The sequence below is a fragment of the Danio rerio genome, chromosome 3 (assembly GCF_052040795.2).
Source record: "Danio rerio strain M-AB ecotype USA chromosome 3, GRCz13ab, whole genome shotgun sequence".
Lineage (NCBI taxonomy): Eukaryota > Metazoa > Chordata > Actinopteri > Cypriniformes > Danionidae > Danio > Danio rerio.
This window is the reverse complement of record NC_141023.1, coordinates 18,783,853-18,811,115: the sequence shown is the minus strand read 5'-3', so window position 1 is coordinate 18,811,115 and position 27,263 is coordinate 18,783,853. Positions and strand designations below refer to the sequence as shown.

The 27,263-nt window shown below is 35.0% G+C and overlaps 1 protein-coding gene across 2 annotated transcripts; it reads right to left on the bottom strand.

Annotated features, from left to right (window-relative positions):
* ldlra (low density lipoprotein receptor a) lies at positions 1–24,602 on the bottom strand. 2 transcript variants are annotated; one of them, XM_087242323.1, is made up of 18 exons: positions 24,380–24,602; positions 18,829–18,951; positions 18,096–18,218; positions 15,225–15,602; positions 13,598–13,720; positions 13,386–13,508; positions 11,999–12,118; positions 11,625–11,750; positions 11,373–11,544; positions 11,039–11,266; positions 10,031–10,149; positions 9,806–9,945; positions 9,581–9,722; positions 9,341–9,484; positions 9,034–9,249; positions 8,825–8,905; positions 2,301–2,464; positions 1–2,205 (listed from the first exon to the last, which is right to left on the bottom strand). In XM_087242323.1, the coding sequence occupies exons 1-18, from the start codon at positions 24,435–24,437 to the stop codon at positions 2,173–2,175; spliced, it is 2,613 nt and encodes an 870-aa protein (XP_087098449.1). In that variant the 5' UTR covers positions 24,438–24,602; the 3' UTR covers positions 1–2,172. The 2 variants fall into 2 exon arrangements, with proteins under 2 accessions (XP_087098449.1, NP_001025454.1); NM_001030283.1 differs by lacking the exon at positions 1–2,205 and adding an exon at positions 3,700–3,969 and having other exon boundaries at positions 2,295–2,464; positions 11,039–11,146; positions 24,380–24,437.
* Positions 24,603–27,263: the final 2,661 nt, after the last annotated feature.

Sequence of the window (27,263 nt, the reverse complement as noted above, 5' to 3'; positions counted from 1 at the left end):
TATATGTATGTATATTTTTATTTCAAGATAAAATAACACAAGTTATTAGAACTGCATTTGGCTTTTCAGAAGACACATAACTAAATTAGCTCATCGGAATGTACAGAAACATGATCATTTACATTCAACAATTAAACAACGGACATGGCACAAAGCCGATTATCAAATGAAGATTTAGATTGCAAAAAAAAAACAATAAATAAACATTTCGCTATATACAGTACTGTAATTCTTACAAATGCAATAGTACAGATATTTACATTATGTACACGTTCACATTGAGGACGTAAGGCGATTGTGCTGCATCTGCATGTTTAAAAAGCTTTTACTAAAAAACATAAAGTACATTCCCTGACTCTCTGAAGAGTTTAAGCTTCCTTATTTTCACCACAGTAGAATTAAAGTCGTAAATAATCATTGACTGCAAAAACAAAAGACTTTATGATAGTGATTATTAAGCAACCCCAATATCAATACCGCATATCAGACAGATTTCATTTACTGAGGTGTGTTTTTCAAGAAAAAGCAGTTTCCATGGAAGCCCGCCACTGAATAAAATAAATAAATAAATAAATACAACGTAAAAAAAAATTTAAGTCAGAATTTTGAGTTATAAAGTCACAATTCTGAGTTATTAAGTCAGAATTCTGAGCTATTAAGTCACAATTCTGAGTTATAAATTCTCAATTCTGAGTTTTTAAATTGGAATTCTGAGTTTTAAAGTCACAATTTTGAGATAAAAAGTAAGAATTCAGAGTTATTAAGTCAAAATTGCGAGTTATAAAGTCAGATTTGGGAGTTATAAAGTGAGAAATGCAAGTTATAAAGTTAAAATTCGAAGTTATTAAGTCAGAATTGCGAGTTATTAAGTCAGAATTTTGAGTTATAAAATCAAAATTCCAAGTTATTAAGTCAGAATTTCCAGTTATAAAGTCAGAAATGCAAGTTATGAAGTCAAAATTCCATGATATTAAGTCAGAATTGCGAGTTATTAAGTCAGAATTACGAGTTATAAAGTCAGAATTGCAAATTATTAAGTCAGAATTGAGAGTTAAATCAGAATTCCGAGTTATTAGGTCAGAATTGCGAGTTAAGTTAGAATTGTGAGTTTATGGTAGTTATTTAGTTAGAATTGGGAGTTATTAAGTCAGAACTGCGAGTTATTAAGTCAGAATTCCCAATTATTAAGTCAGAATTGCGAGTTATTAAGTCAGAATTGCGAGTTATTAAGTCAGAATTGCGAGTTATTAAGTCAGAATTGCAAGTTAAGTCAGAATTTCCAATTATTAAGTCAGAATTGCGAGTTATTAAGTCAGAATTGCGAGTTATTAAGTCAGAATTCCCAATTATTTAGTCAGAATTGTAAGTTATTAATTCAGAATTGCGAGTTATTAAGTCAGAATTACGAGTTAACTTATTATGTAACTCAAAATTGCAACTTTATAACTTAGACTTCCCATTTTATAACTCAGAATTTTAACTTTATAACTCAGAATTCTGATTTTATAACTTTTTTTTGTATTGTATTTATTTACTTATTTATTTAATTTTTACTCAGTGGAACTGGCTTCCATAAGTTTTAAATGCATTGCTGACCTAAGAATAAAAACAAGACATGTTTAGGAAAATAAACTTTGCACATCCTATGTCAGTAAATGTACTATCCTAAATATATTAACACATACTGCATCTTCAATTACTATACTGCATGAACCAAACAATACAAATGTTTTGGATAAAGGTTTTTGATGCCTCTGAAAACTTTTAAAATACAAATAAAAGCAACTCTTTAAAATGTACTAATACATACACTATCTACAATAACCTATGGACATCTGATAAGGATAAGCCCTCCATTTTTAAGTGCTGTTAAGTGGATTGCTATATAATTTCTATATAGTGAAGTGCTAAGTTGCCTTGATAAGCCGAGGTTCTTGTTGTTGTCTGAGGTTTCTTTGTTTTCAGTTTGGTTTTCCCTGAATTGTCAGCACTGGATTGTTGTTTTTTTGCATTGAATGTCTTGTGTGGGTGGAAAGGCGGTTTGGTTCTCTATTGTTCCCCAAATGCTGTTTTGCTGAAGAACTGACCTCCGTGTAGGTAAAAACTGTATAAACTGCCTCCAGTCTTGAAACATTGTCAGTTTCAGCATGGATCGTTTCAACAAGTTCATCATCAGATTTCATCATCCAGACTCACAGTCTGTCTCTGTGAAAGCCAAAAAAAGACCACAGTTATTAGACACAAGATTTTTGGGTTTATAATGTTAATATTATGCACTTCTTTAAAATAAAGTATCATACCTGAGGGTAAAAATAGCCATCAGAACTGTTGTTTCTGCATAAATGCACCTGGTCCTCTGTGGTCTTCTGATAAACCGGGTTGTCAAAGTGGATGCTGTTGGTATTTTTCTGACGCCATTTTCTCCAAAACAGTGCAGCGCCACCCACAACCAAACAGAGGAGTGCTTTAAGAAGATAAACAAAAAAGAAAATGACTTAGAATAGAAGTTTTGAGAGGAAAACACTAATACTTTAAAACACATAACAAATGAAAATTAGTTTGTGCTGTATCAACTGTTCATGTAAAATTTATATTTCACTTGCTTGCCTGTCGCGACACCATTAATTCATGTTACGATACTATACCAGCTGAAGTATCACGATACCAAGTAGTATTGCGATAACTCAATTCGTAACTCAAATTATATAAAAAAATCAGAAATACTATATTTTATGTTGTAATAGGTCTACTTGAAGTTAATTCATAATTGAAAAGTATTATTTGTACATCACTTCACCTAACATTTTTTTTTTTTTGTAGATCTGATCAACAAAAAATACATTAAAACAAAGATAAAAATTATACCAAACTAAATTTGTTACAAAAAGAGCATTTTACAACACAATTAGACTATAAAAAGTGGTCAACATTTGATAAACTAATACTTTAATATGCATAACAAATGAAAATTAGTTTGTGCTGTATCAATTGTTCTTGTAGAATTTATATTTCTCTTGCTTGTAAGGTTGTCACGATACCATTAATTCATGTTACGATACTATACCAGCTGAAGTATAATGATACCAAGTAGTATTGCGATACTGCAATTCATAACTCAAATTATAAAGAAAATCGTCAGAAATACTATATTGTATATGTAATAAACTACTTGAAGTTAATTCATAATTGAAGAAAGAATTTTTGCACGTCACTTCACCAAAAATCTATTCTTTTTGTTTATTTTGTAGATATCTGACCAGCAAAGAATACATTTAAATAGAGATACAAATAAAACCAAATGAAATATGCTATAAAAAAACATTTTCCAATACAATTAGACACTATATGAGGTGGTCAAAAACTCTTTCAATGTTTCCTGGTTGCTATTTGGGGTTTTTAATCTATTGTTTGTTTGTTTTTCAGTCTTATCAGGCAAATTTGATTTTGTGAGTCGTTCTTTTTAAGAGATTGTCACAGTTGTTGTAGCTATTAAATCATACTGAAAGAAACAGAAATGAAGCGAGTCAGATGTGCTTTTGAAACGTCAGAATATGTGCCAGAGACTATTAAAATAAAACGGTCTATTGCTGCACAAAGACGTGAGCAATTTAGTGACTTTTCCACATGTAACATTATCTATTGTTGAAAAACCATTAGGCGACGCAGTGGCGCAGTAGGTAGTGCTAGGTAGTGCCTCACAGCAAGAAGGTCGCTGGTTCAAGCCACAGCTGGTGTTTCTGTGTGGAGTTTGAATGTTCTCCCTGTGTTCGTGTGGGCTTCCTCCGGGTGCTCCGGTTTCCCCCACAGTCAGGCGGTACAGGTGAATTGGGTAAGCTAAATTGTCCGTATCAGTGTGAATGAGTGTATGTGGATGTTTCCTAGAGATGGGTTGTGGCTGGAAGGGCATCCGCTGTCTAAAAACGTGCTGGATAAGTTGGTGGTTCATTCCGCTGTGGATTATAAAAGGGACTAAGCCGAAAAGAAAATGAATTAATAAATAAAGGGATATATTGTCTTGATTGGTGTTGTATATTAAGAAAAAATCTTGTAATGAACTGCCAGTACATTTTCTGTTATTTTACAGACTCATTTCTACTTTCTATACATTAAATCATTTTAAACTACTAAAATGTCAATAAAAGTCCCCTTGTTAAACTGTAGAGTTGAATTTTCAACATCAAAAGTCAACAGAGCAGAGCTCAAGGTCCCAAAATGGATCATTTTTTTACTGTGTACATACAGTTGAAGTCAGAATTAGTAGCCCCTTTCATTTTTTTTCTTTTTTAAGTATTTCCTAAAAGATGTTTAACTGTGAAATTTTCACAGTATGTCTGATTAATTTTTTTCTGCTGGAGAAAGTGTCATTTGTTTTATTTCGGCTACAATAAATATCAATATTATTAGCCTCTTTAAGCTATTTTTTCCCCGATAATCTACAGAACAAACCATCATTATACAATAACTTGCCTAATTACCCAAACCCCTCTAGTTAACCTGATTATCCTAGTTAAGCCTTTAAATGTCACTTTAGACTGTATAGAAGTGTCTTGAAAAACATCTAGTAAAATATTATATACTGTCATCATGGCAAAGATAAAATAAATCAGTTATTAAAATTATTATGTTTAGAAATGTGTTGAAAACATCTTCTTTCCGTTAAACAGAAATTGGGGGAAAAAAAAATAAACAGGGGGGCTAATAACTCTGACTTCAACTGTATATTAAAAACAGCCCAAAGAATCTGTATAACGCATTTTGTTCCTTAACCTAATAGTAAACAGTACCTGTTGGGAGCTAATGATGTGTTTATGTATAATTTGCGGTGTGTATAAGATGTGTGTCCACTTTTGGTTGTAACTTAAAAGAAAATCCACACTTTGCTGAAACACTTGAGCAACAACAATGCTACCAATGCTCTTGCCATTAATCTTACACTCCCCTAAACATGTGCCAAGTGTTTACATGAACATGACAGGCAGTGCTTTAAAAAAATACACTTTAATACCTATTTCGCAAGTTCACACCCACACAGAGAAAACAGATCAAAATAATAATAGTTGCCTTGTAAACACATTGCACCTGAGTGTAAAGGGATTGCCCTTATTGTAATGAATACATGTGTTGCTCCTACAGAAATTGGCTAAAATATATTAAATCAAAATTGAAAGCTTGATTCAGCCTTAATGTGTTAGAAATTAACCTTATCCTCTAGTGAAAATGATATTGATTTCAATTTAAAGTATACTTCATGAAGTACCTGAATTTGAGGGTCAACAGATACTGTACTGGCATCACAAATTCACATTTCACTTTTTTGCTGTAACTAATTTATCCACAACTTGGCAACCATGCCTTGGAGGGGGCATTGATTCACAAGTTAATCAAAGAAATATTTCATAACAGAGCAGACCAATATGATTTTAAGCTTCAACAATAATAGGCAAAAGGTTGTTTAAAGAGGTTTGAAAGTACCCTCATTTGTACAACACTAGCATGAAAGAATAGGTCAGGAGAGGCAAGTTGTCGCAATGCACATACATTGAATATCTATGTGTGCATATGAGTCAAAAGTACTTTGAAAGGCTGTATAAATGTAACAAAGTATACTTTGGGCTTTAAGGTCATGATAATTTAAGCTGATGTTAAACAGCTAGCGGTGACAAAAAAAGCAGACTGTGTTATCTCCTCACATCGTCCAAAAAGCAATGATTGAACACATGAATAGGACTAAAGATGACTGCAAACTAGCATGAGCATTCAGTGTCTTTGTGCAAGAGAAAAAGCTAGGGGTAAAGCCCTACAGGCTTATCGGTTGTTGTATAAGACTGATATTAGCTGTGTTATTTAGCGATTGTTATCTCAGAATAACAAAACTTTGAATGTCGCCAATAATTAAACCAATCATGATCAGGTATTCCAGACAGACATGTAATAACTCTCTATATCAATAGCTATAAGTTACGGGTGTCCAAACGCGTTCCTGGAGGGCCAGTTTCCTGTGAAGTTTAACTTCAACTTGCTTTAACACACCTGCCAGGAAGTGTCTAGTATATCTAGTAAGAGCTTGATTAGCTGGTTCAGGTGTGTTTGATTAGAGTTGGAGCTAAACTCTTCAGGACACCGGCCCTCCAGGATTGAGTTTGGACACCCCTGCTATAAGTAGTCTATATTCATTACTTAAATTGGGAAACTGACACTAGGACTGCAGATAGGCACTACAAACCGAACATAAACCAGCACTTCACTTTTTCATCACTTTTATTTTTTTTTCATTACCATTTTTATTCTCATGCATCTACTAGATTGCTAAACTGAACATCCGAAAGTGTGATATCTTTCTGTCAGTACTGCTGGTGGCTCGGATGAATTGTCGCCCATTTAATCCCTCACTTTTTTATAGTAAGTTGCAAGTAGGCAGTGCAATCAGCTTCCAGTCAATATCAACTACCTCTTTCAATCTAAAGTATGACATCACTATTTCTGTTTGAGGTGAACTAAAACTGAGCCCAACTCAATCGAGCTCTGGACCTGATTTGGAGTACTCACACTTGTCAAATGAACCGGGAAATACACCCCGACACAGTTTGCACAGCCTAGTGGGAGTACATCCTGATTGTAACTTTGTTGCCTACCTTCAGGCAGAGACTTTGGTGCTGTTTACACTATTGTGTTTTCCTTTTAAAATGCAGTTTCTAATGAAAACTCTCCTTGTTCAGACTGGCGTTTTTATTGTGCTATAGAAAAAAGTAATCTCTGTCCACAATAGGGGTGTCAAAATTAATTGTTTCTTCGGTGCACCTCGATGCAGATGCGGACAATTCGGTATCGGTTCAGTAATAATCATAACCGGTTATTATGTACTGACGTCATTTATCTCCTATGCTCTCTGTCGCGAGGGAGGTGAGCGCGAGTATTTACAACACTTAGCCAACTCAGGGCCGGCCCGTGGCATAGGCACCATAGGCAAATGCTAAGGGCGCTGTATATCCAGGGGGCGCCAGAAATGAGCGCGGTTCAGTTGGTTTTGTTTTCGATATTCCTGTCACACATTCAGTTATAGACAGCAATAACTCAAAAACCTCTTACCCTAAAAAAATCTAAAGTGTGTTTCCTACAAAAAGACAAAGCTGGTTATGTTTCAAAGCTGTCTTCCTTTTTTTCGCTCAACATTACGAGCACTGCTCCGTTTAAGTCCTCGCAATATGTGTTTAGCCGGGAGAGCTCGCGCTAAGAGGAGCTCTCAGTAAGGGACCGTCGAAAAGTGCTTCTTTTTTTTCATTTATTTTTTTTTTCATTTTTCTGCTCCGCTCAGCGCAAGCTCTCTCTGTTGCGAGGGCTTAAGTGTGTGTGTGTGTGTGTGTGTGTGTTTGTTTGTTTGGTGCTGTCTATGTTTGTGTATGTGTTTGAATGAGAGACAGTGTGGTGCTGTGTGTCTGTGTGTTTATACAAACAGCTTGTTATAGCCTCCCCCCTAAAATATAACACTGTATATGGAAAGCATCGTCAATGCACCGAGATATCAAATTGAACCAAATCGAAGGCATGATAATCGTAATCGAACCAAACTGTGACACCAGTATAGGTTCACACCTCTAGTCCACAATACACAAGCTAAAACACATAATCTATGACGATTCACACTGGCATTCATATTTGCAGTTCGAAAGACCAGTCATCCATTTCCAAAGATTTGCGTTTAAGTTTATATATACTGATACAGATTATCAGGATTTCAATGTCAGGATTCTGCCCCTTCAGTCTTGTTAATTCTTGTTTTGCTGGCAGAGTCCAGACCCTAGTCCTGTCTTGTCTTGTATGTTGTGCTCGGCTCGAGTTTTCTCAGGTCGAGTACTCATTTTCTGTCATTGTGTGTCTTTTTGTATGAGCACCGTCTCAGCCACTTGATGCGGGTGTGCGATGTCTGGGCTGCTTGCGACACGCGCTCTCATCCTGGTGTTTGTTCTGTCTGCAGCGTGGCGTTTCATTCCCAGCATCTCAGTCTAGTGTGTTTCGGTTTTGGTTGGCGCCGGCATGAAACATGCAAGTTGCGTGTGTGAGTGCACGGTGAGTGTTTTCATTTATCGTGTACTCGTGTCTTGCGCTCAGTCCTCTATTGGTGTTGTGTTTAGCACGTGGTTCATGTTTACATGCGCTGTGTCCTTTAGTGTCTCATGTGAACACGCAGGTAATAAGTTCTCTCTTGAGTTGAGTCTCACTTTAATGATTTCTAGTCTCATTTTATGTGAGCACATGGCTTGTGTTGTTTCTTTGTCATGTGCATGTCCTGTCTATACTCCCACCTTCCTTGTTAACCCATTATATAACCCTTTTGTTTTATTTTAATTATTAATGAATCATCTTTTGTTGCACTTCTTGCTACATCATCCTTCCTGACAGACTGTGACATTTAATAAATAAAACTAGATCTTCAGTGTTTTTAAAACTCTCAGTGTTCATCCCAAAGTAGTGTGGATGCCAGAAACAAAACGAAAACACATTAGTGTAAATGGCACATGTGTCAAAAACACATCCATTATACCAGAGGTGCATAACCCTGTTCCTGGTGATATACCTTTCTGCAGAGTTTAGCTTCAACCTGATCAAACTCAACTAAACCAACTAAGTAGGATCTGAAGAAGCACCTGGTAATTATAGACAGGTGTGTTTGATCAAGGTTGCAGCTGAACTCTGCAGGAAGGTAGATCTCTAGGAACAGGGTTGGGTACCCCTGCATTACACCTTTAAATGCTTTTTTAGTTACCTCACAAGGTACCTCACATCATATCTCTACATGGTCTCTTAGTATTTAGATTGAAGTACTCACCAAGAGGAACCACAATATACAAGGCCCACAGTGTGGAAGATGACGTATCAGAGACAGCCTTAACATCACCAAAGTGGACATCTAATAGAGAAATCACAATTTGTTTTCACAAATTACAGATTCACTGTAATATCTTTGAGTAGGGGTTCAAGAATTTCTGAGGTCTTGAGTTCAGGTTTGAGTTTCTTCAGTGGTAAAGCAGGACATACCTGTCTGGGTGAAAAAGGGAAGTTTAGTTGTGGCCTGTGAAGGCACCAAAGTGGCAGCTTGAGTGGGTCTGTTAGGGATCTTGGGAGCCGGAGTAGGTAAAGGTTGTGAATTGGTAGTGGAAGGCCTAGCAGGTTTTGGTGTCGTTTCTGAAGGAACTTGAGGACGAATGGTTGTGGGTATTTCAGGCCTGACAGGAGTTGCAGCTGTCACTACAGCTGTTTAAAAGAAAAACAAAAATTTTGAATGTAGGAATCGGTATCCTGTAGGAATTGAAAATCCTAACAACAATTACTAAATTTGACTTGCCTGGTACACATTTCCGCATATCTCTGGCCAACATCATATTATCTGGACAGGCACATGTGTATTTGGGTGAGAATCTGTTAATCTGAGGGGCAGCAAGGCACAAGAACTCACAGCCACCGTTATTGATCCTGCACCAGTTGATTCCTGGGAGGACATGAAGAATAAAGAAACCAACTTAGTTAATAGTGATTCGGAAAGTACTCTAAAGGCAAATTTTTGATTATTCTCTGGCTAACACACCAGTAGGTTGTTTGAGGTTGTGGAAAAGAACAATGTCCTCTGGAGATGAGAGGTGTTCGGCCACTTTTGTGATGTCTCCTCCGGTGACGCGGTTCGCACTTAAAATGGCGTTATTGCTTACATCCGTCCAAAACACTTTCTCCTGAAGATGAGGAAAGCTTGGGTGAGCATTGAGGGTTACTCCTAAACAAGGTGTCTTTTAACAAGAACTTCCCAAATACATACCTCAAAAACAGTGAGACTCAGAGGGTGCGCAAGTTTGCCTTGGTCAATGATTAGAGTACGCCGACCATCTCCCTGCACACTGATGCTGGAAAGAGTATGGAGTTTGGAGTCAACCCAGTACAGACGCTCGGTCAATAGGTCTAGGAATGAGAAAGAGTGAGAACAGTGATCACACTTAAGTTACCATTTTGTCAACAGTTAGCATGCTTGTGGGTAAGTTCATACCTAGGGTTATTCCATTGGGCCACACAATGTCGTCCGCAACTAGAGTGCTCCGGTCAACTCCATTAAGACCACTTTTTTCGATCTTGGCTGGTGTGCCCCAATCGGTCCAGAACATGAAGCTACAAAATATTAGAGAGAAACTAACGTTTAACCGCATACTTTCAGTCTAGATTTTAAATCTGCATAAACTAGAAGTTGCTGAGTAAGTAAAAAAGTAAGTAATGCGACAGCAGCTACAAGACAATGGCGCCAGTGCGCTCACCACACACCAGTTATAGGGGGAGTGGAGAGACAGTGATAAGGCCAATTCGAGAGATGATTGGGAGGCGATGATGGGTAAGGGCCAATAGAGGAAATTTGACCAGGACACCAGGGTTACACCACTGCTCTTTACGAAAAGTCCAATGGGACTTTTAATGACCACAGAGAGTCAGGACCTCGGTTTATAGTCTCATCCGAAAGACAGTGCTCACTGACAGCATAGTTTCCCCTTTACTATACTGGAGTAGTAGGACTCACACAGACCACAGGTTAAGCGCCCCCAACTGGTCTCATTACACTTCCAACAGCAACATAGCTTTTCCATGTGGTCTCACATCTAGGTACTGACCAGGCTCAGCCCTGCTTAGCTTCAGTGAGTAACAGGTTATGGGCTGCAGGGTAATATGGCTGTGGCTTTTGTTTATGTACTTTCAACTGAATCAGAATATTGTGAAGGAGCAGGGCTTTGTTTTTGCATGTCATTCCCTCATTGCAAACTAAAAGTAAGAGGGGCATGGTTAAGAATATTGTGGCTGAAGCCATCAAACTGACAAAAAACAGAAGAACTGACACTCCAAACTAGGAAGACATTAGTCAGACTTTGATTGAAGATTACCAGAACAATTTTTGTTTTCAGTTGATTAACTTCCTCAGATTCATTGAACAACTATTGAATAACTATGTGCGCTAGCAAAAAAAAAAACAATATAAATTCTGTTTTTATGTGGACTTTAAGAGGTGACATACTTTTTAATTGGGTCGACAACAATGGCACGTGGTTTGGCCAGGTTCTCTTTGAAGAGCGTCTTGCGTCTGCTTCCGTCAGCTGTTGCCACAGAGATGGCGCCCCTGATGCTGTCCGTCCAGTAGATGTTTCCATGGATCCAGTCCACTGCGATACCTTCTGGTGCATCTAAGTCACTGCCAACCACAATGCTGTGTTGGGATGAGTTGTCCGCTGTATCCATTGGGGCTCTGGAAATGAAGAGCTGATACAATTACACCAGGCACCAGTCTGTTCGGTTACAAGCAAATGATTTCCACACGTCTGTTTGATGAAGATCTTCAAAGATCTTTTTACCTGTATATTTTTTTCAGGGATAAATCCGACCAGTAGATATCTCTGGAAGCAATATTCATGTCTAGTGCAACAACGTTCTTCAGGCGGGGGATGACGCGTATGTATTCACTGCGATCCAGAGTCATCTTCCTTACTTCATGGCGATTGGTGAAAAATAGGTAGGCGATAGTTCCTGTTGAAATATATATTAAAGTTTGAGATTGTCAGATTGAGGCCATATTAAAAGTCCAGGTGGATGGGTAAAACTTGTACCAATAGCTTTGCAGGCCTTGCTGGCTGGGTCCATCTGGTAGCCATCCTCACACTCACACTTATAACTACCCATCTGGTTGACACAGATTTGGCTGCAGGTGTCTGGGTTGGCACACTCATCGATGTCTGAAGAAATCAAATAAAGTTAAAGGGTCGTTTTGTTGCATCAAACTGGTGTCTGTAAAATCACTAAATCATTGAAGTTAGCAAGCATGTCAACTCACTAAGCAAACTCAAAGCTTATATCCAACTTTTAAAAAGCAAACAAATTTAAAGTCTAAATTCAATAGTTGTTTGAACTGGATCAGCACAAATTTCTGAGGTGGCACGTACTTTGAACCATTTCAGTATGGGAACCAATTTCAGTTTCTTACCTTCACAGCGTCTCTTGTCCACCAACCGGAAGCCAGTAGGACATAAGCACTCATAACCAATCTTCAGGTCATTACAGATATGAGAGCAGCCACCGTTGTTGTAAAGACACTCATTAGAGTCTGTGAATTGGGAAAAATGTATATATTGTAGATCTTTTTTTAAAGTTAATGCACTTACAAAAATGAACCATGGTTTTATTGCAGTAACTAAGGAACCAAAAAATGAACTACAGTTTTGCTACGACATTTTAAGAAAACCATAATGACAACAAAATGATTCATGGCTTTACTATGGCATTTGAAGTAAAATCATAGTAACTACAAGTTGAACCATGGATTTGCTATGGAATTTGAAGCAAAACTATAGTATCTATAAAATGATCCATGGTTATACGGTGGCATTTGAAGTAAAACCATAGTAACTATAAACTGAACCATGGATTTACTACGGCATTTGACGAAGAAAAAAGTACCTACAAAAAAAACATGGCTTTACTATAGGATTTGAAGTAAAACCATAGTAACTACAAATTGAACAGTGGTTTTACTATGGTCTTTGAAGTAAAACCACAGTAATTATAAAATAAACCATGGTTATAATAAGACATTTGAGGTCAAATCATAGTAGCTAAAAATGAAGCTTAGTTTTACTATGGCATTTGATGTAAATTATAGTAACTACAAATTGAACCATTGTTTTAGTACAGCATTTGAAGTAAAACCAGAGTAACTACAAAATGAAGCTTAGTTTCACTATGGAATTTAAAGTGAAACCATAATAACTATAAAATGATCAATGGCTTTACTGTGGTATTTGAATTAAAATTATAGTAACTATAAATTTACCCAAGGTTTTACTACACAAATATAAACAAAAAAAACAAGTGAAACCATAATAACTAGAAAATGAAGCTTAGTTTTACTATGGCATTTGAAGTAAACCATAGTGACTGTAAAATGATCCATGGTTATACTACAGCATTTGAAGTTAAACCATAGTAATTAAACCATGACCCATGATTTTAATGAGGTATTTGAAATAAAACCAAAGTAACTACAAACTGAACCATGGATTTACTATGCAGAAAAAAACATAGTAACTTTAAAACCATAGTTCATTTTGTAGTTAATAAATAATTATAAATAAATAATTGTAATAATAATTCAGTTAAATCCACCATAGTAAAACTATGCTTCATTTTATGCATCATTATTTGACAATATTATACAGTACAATATTAAAAACGATGGTCTCAAAACCACAGTACGCACCAAAAAAACATTGTTACTACAGTCATATGGACTACAGTTTCACTATAGTAAAACCATGGTTTGTTTTTGTAAGGGTATGTAGACCAACTACCGACTCGGTTTCCCTGGTACTTACCACATTCTCGTAGCGGCTCATCAGACCAATCCCTGCAGTCCCGTTGCTTGTTGCAAACCTTTTCCATGCTTATGCATTCACCGCTGCGGCACTTAAACCTGTATGGTGGCTCACAGTGAGTTGCTGAAAATCGGGAGAAGAGAAATTTTAGTAACGCATATCAGGAAAAGACATAAAGCGTATGTTTTGACTATCATATCTGTCTGGTTCACCATTGACGCAGCCCAGCTCATCGCTCATGTCTTTGCAGTCATAAACGTGGTTGCACTGCCGACTGCCGTGGATGCAAGACCCATCACCACACTGGAACTCATCTGGACGGCATGTTGGCAAGGCTGTTCATATGGAAAAAGCAAAATAGTTTATTATCTCTTAATGAAAAATGACTTGCCTGATGCTTTTAAGTTATGTGGGAAGACAAATGTATTAATAAGCATTTTATTGTTTACTTTGTTATTTCTCCACACACTGTAAAATCTCATTGGCCCAAAATCCTGCTCCTACTTTTTGTACATTAAATATCAGATATACATTCTGCATGCATTATGCATTTAGAACTTGTACTGTTTTCATCTGGTATCATCATGCATTCAAATGCACTTCTTGGGGCTGCTTGAGTACACATTTTGTTCACACAGAAGCAAAAAGTGCAACATAAGAAGCATGAATACCTTCTTTTTAATGTGCTTTCTTACAAGACGTCCCATAACGATAACATGTTATAGATATAAATAAAACTTATGTACTTATGTAAGGGGATCAAAGAGAACATTTATTAATATGGACTTTTTAGGTACAAACGTGAACTATTGAATAGGCCTAGGCTACTATAATAAAGAAAATTTGCTAAATAAATAAATAAATACTCTTGACACATGAAAGTGTAAAGCCTGCAGCTCACAACAATGGTAGAAAGTTATTGCGTTTATTATTTAATAAACTGTTTACTATGAATTTTAAGTAATTTAGCTCACGCGGATAATTGAATATTAATCAGATGATGTCATTACGCTACTGTGCCATCAGCCAATCGTTGGATTGCTGATCATAGTTTCGAGGATCGATAGATATGTCCTTCGCAACACATTAAGCGATCTCAGATCAGTTTATTCAGAAATTTTAATCTGATTTGCGAACTTGTTTGAAGAAACAAATTAGCCAGAGATCAGTTATCAAGATTAACAAATCCAGGATCTGTCAAATTATCTTAGATCATTTAAGCGAGGTACGAAGAATGGACCCCAGGTGTAAACAGAGATGTGCATCGGGTCAGTTATCTGTTTATTCAAAATATGTTCTGTGACGAGTATGGACTTTAAAATATGACAAAACAACCTGAATTTGAATTGTGTTAATTTGAATTATTAACAATTTATTTAATAAAACTGAATATTATATGCCATTGAAAATTGTTATGAATTTGAATTTCTTAAATTGAATATTTTACATCTGAAATTTAAGACAACTGAATTTTCCTATGGCAGATTTTTGTAGACATACTTTCACACTTGACTGCAGATATCCAGTTGTACTAATACAGTTTCAAGTTTTCTAAATCAAGAAATTCTGAAAATCAAATCAATATTCCAGAATTCAAAACCTGAAATTCAGATTGTTGCGTTTCATAATTTAATAATTAAACTACCATGGATGAATGAAACTCTAGTTCTGCATCATTATTCAAGGTAATTCCTGCAGATTATTTCACACAGATATTCCCTGGTATGCTTGTGGATACCATCCAGTGATAATCGGCATGTCACTTCGAGCTTAACTCGTATGGAACATTATTTTAACAAGTGCTTGATGACAAATATAAGATCACATTTCATTTCTTACAGCAGTTTTGCTCATCCGAGTGATCCAAACAATCCGCTCCTCCATCACACTTCCAGCTACCGTGTATGCATTCCCCACTTCCGCAATGGAACTCCATGGAAGTGCAGGGATTTTTGGTGGGCTTAGATGTTCCAGGGCCACATTTTTCAGGCAACTCATCTGAATTGTCGGCACAGTCGGCATCTCCATCGCACACCCAGAGTCGTGGGACACACTGGGCGTTGTTGCACCTGAAGGAGCTGGAGCCACACGTGGTTGGAGGACAGGAGACTTCATCACTGCCATCTTCACAGTCTATCTCATCATCGCACACGAATGCAGCCGTAACGCACTGACCACTGCCACAACGGAATTCTCCATCGTGACACTGCCGAGGATCTATAAACAACAGTATAGATTTAAACTCACATGAATGCACTCAAAATTTGCTTTTGCTGCTTGTTTAAACAATTTATTTGAAATGAGTTGAAACACCACAAAATTTATGTTTTTTAGGACACGTTTTATGTTTTATGTTCAATCTACTTAAATTTGTAAGAACAATTAAGTTAACTTAATCGATTTGTGTTGGGACAACATGTAGGAATTGTGTGATCTTTACATATTGTGTGATCCCACATCTTTACAGTGTATAATTGAGTAAGCTACTTCAAAAATGTAACCAATTAGTAATTACGTCATTAAAATTTTATTTAAATGACTTTCCTAATTTCTTTGAATAAGAACATAATTTACCAGATAAGTAATTTAATCACTCATTTCAATTCTATAAAATTTAATTTAACCATGACCTTCCAGTTTTACTTACTTTTAAAATTAACACTTAAAAATGTTAAACATTTTATGTATCAAAACACTTCAAATTAATGACACCATATTTATACTTATATATATATATATATATATATAATTTATACACAATGCACACAATATTATCACGTTTATGTCATTGTTTCGTAAGCACGTGCAATCGCACAAGTCCAACCTTCATTAGTTGAAAAATTGGGTTATCATGGATAATACAGTATGTGAATAACAGCAACACATATATAAAATTGTTCTGTGAATTTATTCCATACATTTTTAGCTAATTTCACCCTCAGTTTATTTTTGTTCTTAAGCATGTGCAATTGCCTTGATAAATATAACCTTCTTTAATTGAGAAATAGAATTTGAGTTTAGACGCAAAAACCTCTAAAGGAGGAAAATAAAATTTTCTTCAAAAATGAGCATTTTTCTCAGGCTCCTGTGTGTGGGTTCAGTAATTTCACTTTTATGGCAAATAATATGTTCTTTTCACGTTTTTAAAAATGAAATACCCTAACATAAACATTGGAGTCAACATAGAAATTTCAGATGGCACTTAGAGGTTTTCCATCTTAACTCTTCAATTATTCAGCAAACTATTTTTGTATGACAGAAATTCCATTCCTCTGCTTCTCTGAATTAATTTACACTACCTGACAAAAGTCTTGTCGTCGATCCCAGTTGTAAGAGCAACAAATAATAACTTGTTTTCTAGGAAAAGTGGCAGAATGATGATTTTTCAGATGAATCATCTGTTGAGCTGCATCCCAATCATCACAAATACGGCAAAAGAACTATTGAAATCTGCATTGACCCAAGATTCTCACAGAAACCAGTCAAGTTTGGTGAAATAAAAATCATGGTTTGGGGTTACATTCAGTATGGGGCGTGTGAGAGATCTGCAGAGTGGATGGCAACAGCAGCAGCCTGAGGTATCAGGACGTGTGCTGCCCATTACATTACAAACCACAGGAGAGTTCAAATACTTCAGCAGGATAGCGCTCCTTCTCATACTTTAGCCTCCACATTCGCCAGCCCAGTCACCAGACATGAACATACTTAAGCATGTCAGGGGTAAGATGAAGGAGGAGGCATTGAAGTGTCTTAATGGACTCCCAGATGACTTTATTAATAAGTTGAGTCATTGCAGAGATATGTGGATGCAGTCCTCCAAGCTCATGGGAGTCAGACACAATATTAATTCTGTTTCCACTGCACCATGACTTTATATTCTATACTGTACATTATTTCTGTTAAGTGACAGGACTTTAGTCTAAGCACAGTCAGACCTTAATGTCCTAATTAAATAATTAGAAATCAAGGCATGATCATATTTTATTTAGGTAAAATAAGCGTAATCTAGAGGCCTTTGCCTTTCATAAGCCACTATATGAAATCTGATACCAAATGATCAACTAGAAGTCAAATTGTCATTTGTTATTCCTAAAACTTGAAGATGCTAAAAGACTTTTGTCAGCTATTGTTTACAAAACTGTTATATTTTTATTGTTATATATTTTTATATATATATATATATATATATATATATATATATATATATATATATAGGTAACACTTTAAAATAAGGTTCATTAGTTCATGCATTTAATCATGAACAACACATGTACAGCATTTATTAATCATGATTGAACATTTACTAATGCAATATTAGCATTCAAGTCCATGCTTGTTAACATTAGTTAATGCACCATGAGTTAACATGAACTAACAATGAACTACAGTATTTTCATTAACTAACGTTAACTAACATGAACAAATACAGTAGTAAATGTATTGTTCAATGTTTGTTCATGTTAGTAAATCCATTAATTAACATTAACTAATGAACCTTATTGTAAAGTGTGACCTATATTAATGCCAGTACATTATATGTAATGGTAATTACATTTTTATTAACTAAAATAAAAAGTAAACCCACTCTTTACTTTTTTCAGTGGAAAGGTAATTTAGTAGCTAATATTAATTAATTATTTTGTAACTAATTCCACCAAACAGTGATCTGAAGCATTACTAATATATATATGACTTAAAGATGTGGCTCACCGCAGCCTTCCTCATCCGCATTATTCTCACAATCTGCTTTTCCGTCACATTTCCAGCTCTTGGGAATACACTGGTTTAGTCGACCACCACAACTGAACTGACTGGGTCTGCAGGTCTTGGCCACTGAAACAGATTTAAAATACAAATTAATACCATCTTTAAATTTTCTGCGAAAAAAAGCGAGTGGTATAGGAATGTAGAATATAACCATATGCCTTAATTTCAATTCCATCTAACACTGGATATTTAATTGTGAATGATCTGTTCTTTTTTAGGTTTTTACACTTTCACACTTAAAGACCCACAAATTATAGAATTTTTTTGGTGGGGGGCGTTGTAGTTGGCTATGGCAAACAAAACGCCATAGCCAACTACTGGCCTGACATATAACCCTGTGAAGATGAATTGTATTGATAATGTTGTCATCCAAATGCAAAAGTTTTCAGAAATGCAAAACAATAAGAAAAAGTTTGCTTGTTTTCAGTAGATTACTTTTGTTGAAACATGCTCTAAATATCATGCATATTTAAGGAAATCACTATATAGCAAACGTATTTTAATAGAACAAGTATTTCAGCCACTAAAAAGTGCATAGAATTTTTTTAATTGCACATTAAACACATTTAAATACTTTTACTAAAATTACTTCCAACTCTATTACTGCATGCACTGTAATAGTATCTTTGCCCCTGCACACTTTCTTTGTTTGATATTTAGTTGTGGAAAGACTTACAGCATGCAGCAGGAAGTTCATCAGTGCCATCACCACAGTCATCAGTTTCATCACACACCCATCTCGCCGTGATGCACTTTCCATTGCCACACTGATACTGCCGTGAATCACAAGTCAAGGCACCTGTTGGAAGGAGAAATACTGTAAGTGACACATTCTCCTTGACTAAGGGTGCCGTACGCTAATTATTCCAAACTATGCTGATACTTAAAAAACTAAACAAACACGCCTCGTCCGTTGTGATATATGCGCTATTAATAAAGGACACACCCCAACTGCTGATTGGCTGATCATCTGTTTTGGGACTCAGCCTGACACTGCTGTCAAAATGGTTTTTTTAAATAATTGTTCACCAATTCACCCATAACTGATAACTCTGTCCTCATTTTCTCCAACTTGGGCTTATTCCAAAACAGGTAAAAAAAATTTGTTTCCATGTTGCATGGTTTATTAACATTCATTAAAAAGCCTTCTTCTTTTGTGTGCAACAGGATTTTTTTTTTTTACCTCAAAGCCAAGTAAATGATGGCAGAATTTTAGTTTTGTGTGAACTATCCCTTTAAATGCACATTTAGTCTTTCTATTAAACATAATTGAGGTTGCATCAAAGACAACAAGCTAAATTATTAGATGACAATTGCTAAATAAATTTCTTTTATGGTGCACATTAAAATCTTCCTAAGGGCTTACATATAAACATTACAATATACTCAGCCTATTGCTGATTACAGTACATTATCAGTTTCAACAAGTCTAGGCAAAGATGGTGTCAAGTATTTCCTGCTTTGTAAACCAATATGAAGCACTGTGCTGATAACAATTACAGGGTTGATGCAGGTTTCATCAAGTCAAATTTAAGACTTTTTAAGACCCTTTTAAGACCATTATGAATGAACTTTTAGACTTATACAGGGTTAGTGATTATTTCTAATGGCCTGGTTGGTCTAATGGAATTTTTTTTATTTTGCTTGCCACAAATTTTTTTTATTTCTTAGCAACATACTTTAATTTGTCAAAACAAGAAAACTCTAGTTGTTTCAACATACTATTTTTTTTAAATGACAAGTTTAACATTCTTAAAAGTATATTTGTTGTGGAGACAATTACAAACATAATCAAAAATATATCATGCATTTCTTATGCGTTTCTGTTATAAATCCTTAAGTTTCATATTATGTTTACTTCTTCTTAATTCTATAAAGAGTTTTCTTTGAATAGAAGATAATGTAAAGGCATATATTGCTCTGTTATTATCGTGAGAAACTGTAGTTTTAGTTTTCTTTCCCTGATTAGGGAAATTCATTTCGACATCGAGTATTTGCTTTAAAAATTGCCTAACAGCTATTGTGAATTGTATCTCTTTGCAATAAAAATCCTAAATAATAAAAAAAGGTTATATTACAATGGATTGTTGGTGATTGGATGGAAGTGGACCCAATCAGGTAGCTTTAGTTGGACAGAGAAAAATGAACAACACACAATATTTCACAGAATTTAAGGCCTAAAATTTAGTTTTTAAAATTTAAGACTTTTTAAGACCCCATGGACACCCTGAATTATAAACATTTAATTATTACTGTAAAGTATAGAAGTTTATTTCTGACATGGATTGCAACTTTTCAATTGCTACGTAGCAGAGAGGGAACCATCAGGATCCTCAGAAGTCATCAGAAAGTTCGCTACTACATTTGTATAAAACGGTGATATCACAAACACAGATAATAAACAAAAGCATCGAGCACCTTGATGTCATAACATCATCAAAAATGCAAATCGATTTGATGTCAACTGACTATCTTATTGTCAAAATGACATCAAATTGACATCTAATATTAGCATAAAAACAGGTCAGAAAGTGGCCAATGTTAGATGTCAATTTGATGTCGTGTTGACATCAAGGTAGTTTACATGCCTTGCATGGATATAAAATCCAGTGTACATTTGGAATTGACGCTTTCAGATGAATAAAACTTTTAATATTTTTGGTGTCATTATTTTGGAGGTCAAAAGGGCATCAATGTGTGGATGTCAAATGAACGTCAACATCTTGACATCAAATCAGTTTTCATGTTTGACACGTTTTTTGATGTCAACGTCAATTTGATGTCGTTTTGACATCAAGGTACTTGCTCTGGATCTACTTGTCACCAGCTGAATCTAAAAAAATGGCTGACGTTTAATGAAAATACTAAGAAACTGTAAACCTATGTAAACGTAATGTAGTCATAAACATTGATAATTCAATTGAACACAAGACACCTATTCTCTCCAAGCAAGCAGTTGTGTTACTCAAGCGGACCTGTTAAAAGTCATGTGACGTTCATTATAGTGTATTAAAGTTATGAAGGGAATAATGATGCATAGCAAATGCTCTTTTGATGGCTTTACCCCACGGCTCAGTGCATCTGGGTCACCATTTCTGAAATAAGTGTGGAGGTCACAAATCAACTCAACCACAGGTTTTATTTTAGAAAGAATGACATATGGAAAGCATTTCAAGAATTTTCTTTTACAAACTATTTTGAGGGATGTACACAACATCTTAAATGGCTTACGTAGATAAACAACTGATGTATTAAGATGATTGTCTTTATAAGACAAATATTAAACGCATTTAGAGTTAATAACCTCAAAGAAAAGCTCAAACATCAAGCAGTACAGTTCATTATTGCCGTAGGACGTAGAAAATTATTAACTTATATTGACCATTTCAAACTGAGCTCATCCAATCAGCATTCAGAGGCAGATCAGTCCATTTTATAATTCAAATGCGAACACAAAGTGATTAATGATTACACAAAGTTCACATTCAGAGTAGTCTTATCTGTATCAAGAGACAAAGCTTCCCTTCTGTTGATATAAAACGTCATCTCTTCATGGCACCATGTACTACTCATTGTTTACTGACACGGTTAAAGATGGTGGCCACAAAGCAACTTGGCTTTTTTGCTTTGTGTCTAATTATCTAGACAGACTACTATCAAGTCATCTTCACGGCGGAGTCAATGATTTTAAGGCCAGTAAATCTAGATCAAATACACTGCCTTGAAATCTGCAGTGCATCATAAATGATAAATGCTCAAATGTCTTCAAGAAAAGTTGTGGGCTTTGAGAAGGTTATCTTATCTTTTGAGAGGTTATTTGCAATGCATCGTTCTTGTGCTTCACTAGAGTCTGCGTGACACTGTATGCACGTGTAGACTGATTTCTTCATGGAGTTATCTGCGCTATCTGCAGGTAAAAGTAAAAGGCCAACATGTGTAGTGCACATGGGTGAATCCTACAAAACCTGTCACAAATGGTAAAGTCTAGATAGGATGCTCGGCCGGCCGGAAGTGTGATATGCACATCAACAAAGCAGCATTTATTTATGACACTGTATAACAATAATTCATATGTTTACAGTACTGTGACGGTTGGGTTTAGGGTTAGGGCAGGGGTAGACATTAAAAAATACAATTTATTAGGTAATTTAATAGATAACATAAACAATACTTGGTACAACTACTGTTTTATGTTACTGTGATGGTTGGGTTTAGGGTTGGGGTGGGGGGTAGACGTTAATAAAATACAATTAATGGGAAATTTAATAAATAACATAAATCTTTTTTGTTAACTTCCGGCCGCAACCATATCTGATCTAGCAACAACTGTCACAAACATGTACAAGTTGCACAAAAAACAATAAACTAGACTAACTTAAAGCTCTGACCTTTTGGTGTTTATTAATAACCGTGTCACTTTTGTTGTTCATGGTTAAAAAAAAAAAATCATAACTAAGAGAATAAGACATTTAGAGTCTCTCCTGTGAAAGTTTACTAATAATTTGAGCACATCAAATGTTCCATTCAAGTTTATTTGTGTAGCGCTTTTCGCAGTAATTATGTTCCAAAGCAGCTTTACAAATGGTGCACATTGCATATTACAACGCAATTAAGTTAACTATGCATGTTCAGTTAAATAGGCAAGTCATTGGACAACAGAGGTTTATTCTGTAGCCAATCGAAAAAGGAGGCTAATAATATTAAACTTCAATATTAAATTAAAATGCATTTCAAATTTGCTTCTTTTGTAGGCGAACAACAAGAAATTAAACCTTCTCAAGAAGAAAAAACATAACATGAAAGTGGAAAAGAATATGTCTGAAAACACTGTTCATTAAAAAAAGGAATACGCAATCTCATCTTATACAGTGTACAATGGATACGTCCATTGGCTATTTTGGGGCTTTTTTGTTCACCAGGTAGCACTAATTAATTTAATATAAAATACATCAATTTATAATAAAGAAAAAAACATCATTGAAATGAAATGAATTAGATTAATTTCAAATTAATACAATTGTGGTCTTCAATGTTCAGTTTTGACAACACAACATTTGCAATATCATAGTGTCAAGCACCCTCTGCCAATATATATATATATATATATATATATATATATATATATATATATATATATATATATATATATATATATATATATATATATATATATGCATTTTCTCAAAAATAAATAAATCAAAAGAAAGATTTAGGTGTGATTTGTACATATTTTCAAGAGATGCACTGGCATAACCTTAGCGTACACTTGAAACAGTTAAACAGCTCCAATAAACTAATTACATCTAAGAATAATCTAGAGATAATGCATATCTATAACTATACCAAAACAAACTGCTAACACACTAATAACCTACATGTATATGTTTTTATTGTGTTTAATTTTTTTTCCTAGAATACAATAGCAATTCAAATCCTCCACAACAACAGTCCATCAATCCAGAAACACGTAACAAAATAACTTCATAACAGCCATTATATTCGATATATCGAATATATTATACTAAACCAGTTTTCATAACTGTCCAAATGAGTAATGCATGCATCTGGGAAATAAAGGTTTGGATATAGGAAACCAGTTTTTTTGGTGAATGCATTGGATTTACGGTACTCCTGTCCTTCTGACATCACACACTGCAAAAGACTTCTGGGAAATTCATGTGGGAAAATACTATGGAATGAGGCCCCTATAGCTGAGACATGAGGACAGCAGCCTATATGCACATGTGCTTACTCTGAGCCAATATTGTTTTGCCCTACTTATAGTGAGTTTTAGTGAGAATTAATTCATGTCGAGCATGTTGACTTTGGTATACATTGCAAAACAGTCCTTAATAAATGTAGTATCGAATGTTAACACTAAACAGTTACATCAGAATATATAGATAAACGTATTAAAAGTAAGAAAAGAGGAAATACTTATATTATTAAGTCCAAAAATGAGGATATACAATTACATACAAACACATTTGTGGGAGAAAAATAACCACAATACTGAAACTTTTTTGGTTATTACATATTTAGCCCACTAATTCATATAGACCGAAAATATAAGCCTTCAGCATGTGAGAAATATGGAAATTACATATTTTTTTGGAATTAAAATGTATACAGAGAGACAAATAATAAGTATGAACGATTATATTAAACAAATAAACGTATTAAAATAATTACATTTTCCGAACCAAAAGGTAAACTTGTTTACTCACCTGACTGAACGGGACAGAATAACGTAACCGCCAATAAAAGCATGAATGAGATCTCCATAGTCTCTAAGCGAGCTGTTTAAAGCCCTCGTTTCTCTGTTAGTTCGGTGTTTACTGGGTATATGTGAGGTAAATAAATGGTTGTGATGAAAAGGACGGACTCTTGCTCATCTGAAGCTGCGGGGAAATGTGTACTTCACAGACGGTGAACGCAGGTATTTGTGTTGCACTTGAACTTGAACTATTCGAATTTGAACGGGGGTGCGCGAGTGGGCGGGGTTTCGTGACGTAGCGGTGGGATTCGGTGGTGTGATTTAAGAGTTTCGCAATCAGGGGCGTGGCTAAAGGGCATCCATCCCAAACAATTCCTCTCATGCGAGTTTCCAGGTATAGAGAGACTTTCAGCTACTCGGCTTATCATTTATGGCGGGGGAACAATAACAGTGCGTAAAACGTGATCTGATAATACGCATAAAGCTAATTTATCTAGACGAGTTGTAAACAGGTACATCTGGCCAGTCCTTTCACACGAATCTCTCAAGGCTGATTTATGTCATAAAGCAAAATAATATAGCCTATCATTAATCTAAATAAGGCTACATCCGTGCTTTTGTGACCTTGACATATCTAATAGGCTATATTATGATCATAAAAGAGTAGGCTACATTCACAGCAGCCATTTTAGAAATGTGAAATAAAAACATGACCCTGCTACACCTAATAAGTGTAATTACAAGCAGTAATTAAGTTAACGTTAACTAACGTTTAACTGGTCAAATTAGCAGCCATGTAAAAACAAAAAAAGCACTCAATGTCCAGCCTTGAACTACTGGTCCAGACGTCATCAGAACACACTCTTCTTAAAACCAGAACTGGGACGCTTACCAAAACAATTCAGTGTTGCACTGTCATTTTCCCTTGTCCTATTTTGAGTATAGTTTTGGGAATTTGATCTTGCTGTAGCTTAATGTTTATCTTACATAGGAACTGAGGTTAAGATTTCCACCAGAGCATGTTTTTCACTGCCAGAAATGATGTTAAAGGGATTGCATTTTCATTTTTGGGTGAACTGTCATCATTTTTGGCTGCTAACTCTACTTTTTGTTCTGTTGAACGAAAAAAAAAAAACTTTGAAGAATGTTGGAAACCTGTAACCACTGAATTTCATAGTTTTTGTTTTTCCTACTATCGATTACTTCCTAAATTCTTAAAAATATCTTGTGAACTATCCCATGAAATCTCCTCATCTATTATTCATTCATTTATTAATTTTCCTTCGGCTTAGTTCCTTTATTCATCAGGAATCACCACAGGGGAATGAACCACCAACTTATCCAGCATATGTTTCACACAGTGCATGCCCTTTCAGCTCCAACCCAGTGCTGGGAAATCCTCATATATTATAAGGCTTTTTTTTTGTCTGCGCTGTAAGGGGGAACATAGCATTTTCATTTTTGGGTGAACTGTCATCATTTTGGCAACTAGCCCTACTTTGTTATCTGGTGAACACAAACGAATATATTTCAAAGAATGTTTAAAACTTTTAACCATTGATTTCTAGACTTTTTGTTTTTGCTACTATTGATTACATGCATCTATCTTGTGAACTATCCCTTTAAGGAACTGAAATCTCCTCATATATTGTTCATTCATTCATTCATTTTCCTTCAGCTTAGTCCCTTTATTCATCAGGAATCGCCACAGCGGAATGAACCACCAACTTAGCATATGTTTTACACAGTGAATGCCCTTCCAGCTACAACCCAGTACTGGGAAATCCTTATATATTATAAACAGACTTTTTTAGGACTGTGCTGTAAGGGGGGAAATATTTGCAAGGCCCCTTGAATTCTGTTTCGTTTACTTTGCAACCACACAGTGAGTGATCCTCCAAATTAATGAAATTTAAAGAGTATACAAGTGTAGTCAAAGTCAGAACAAGTGTACAAGATGTAAAAAGAATTAGGTTGTGTATATCTACATTTTTTTTTCTCTCAGATTTATTACCTATGGCTATTTCTTGTTCTCAACATAATGTTAATGTCATATCAGTATAGAGTCAATCTAGGGCCATTTACAGTTGAGGTCAGAATTATTAGCCCCCCTTTAATTTTTTTTTCTTTTTTAAATATTTCCAAAATTATGTTTAACAGATTAAGGAAATTTTCACAGTATGTCTGATAATATTTTTTTCTTCTGGAGAAAGTCTTATTTGTTTTATTCCAGCTAGAATAAAAGCAGTTTTTAATTTTTTAAACGCCATTTTAAGGTCAAAATTATTAGCCCCTTTAAGATATATATTTTTTTAATTGTCAACAGAACAAACAATTGTTATACAATAACTTGCCTAATTACTCTAACCTGCCTAGTTAACTCAATTAACCTAGTTAAGCCTTTAAATATCACTTTAAGCTGTATAGAAGTGTCTTAATAAATATTTTGTCAAATATTATTTACTGTCATCATGGCAGAGATAAAATAAATCAGTCATTAGAAATGAGTTATTAAAACTATTATGTTTAGAAATGTGTTATAAAAATCTTCTCTCCCTCAAACAAAAATCGGGGGGAAAAATAAACAGGGGGCTAATAATTCTGACCTCAACTGTATCCTTTAAAATAAAAGAAAGTTTTGCAGACAAAAAATAAAATATTGAGCAGAAATAAATAAATGTAAATCTCCAAAAATCACGAAGCGAAAATTTATTTTTGAGAAACAAAAATTTATTGTGCTAACAAAAATAAAGTACTGCAAAGTGAAAATTAAGTTGAGGAATAAAAATTAAATTTACAAAAAAAAAAGAAAGAAAGAGAAAAAGAATTTATTTTATTTGCAAATGAAAAAAATTTTTTTTATTTATATTTGCAAAACATTTGTATGGCATTAC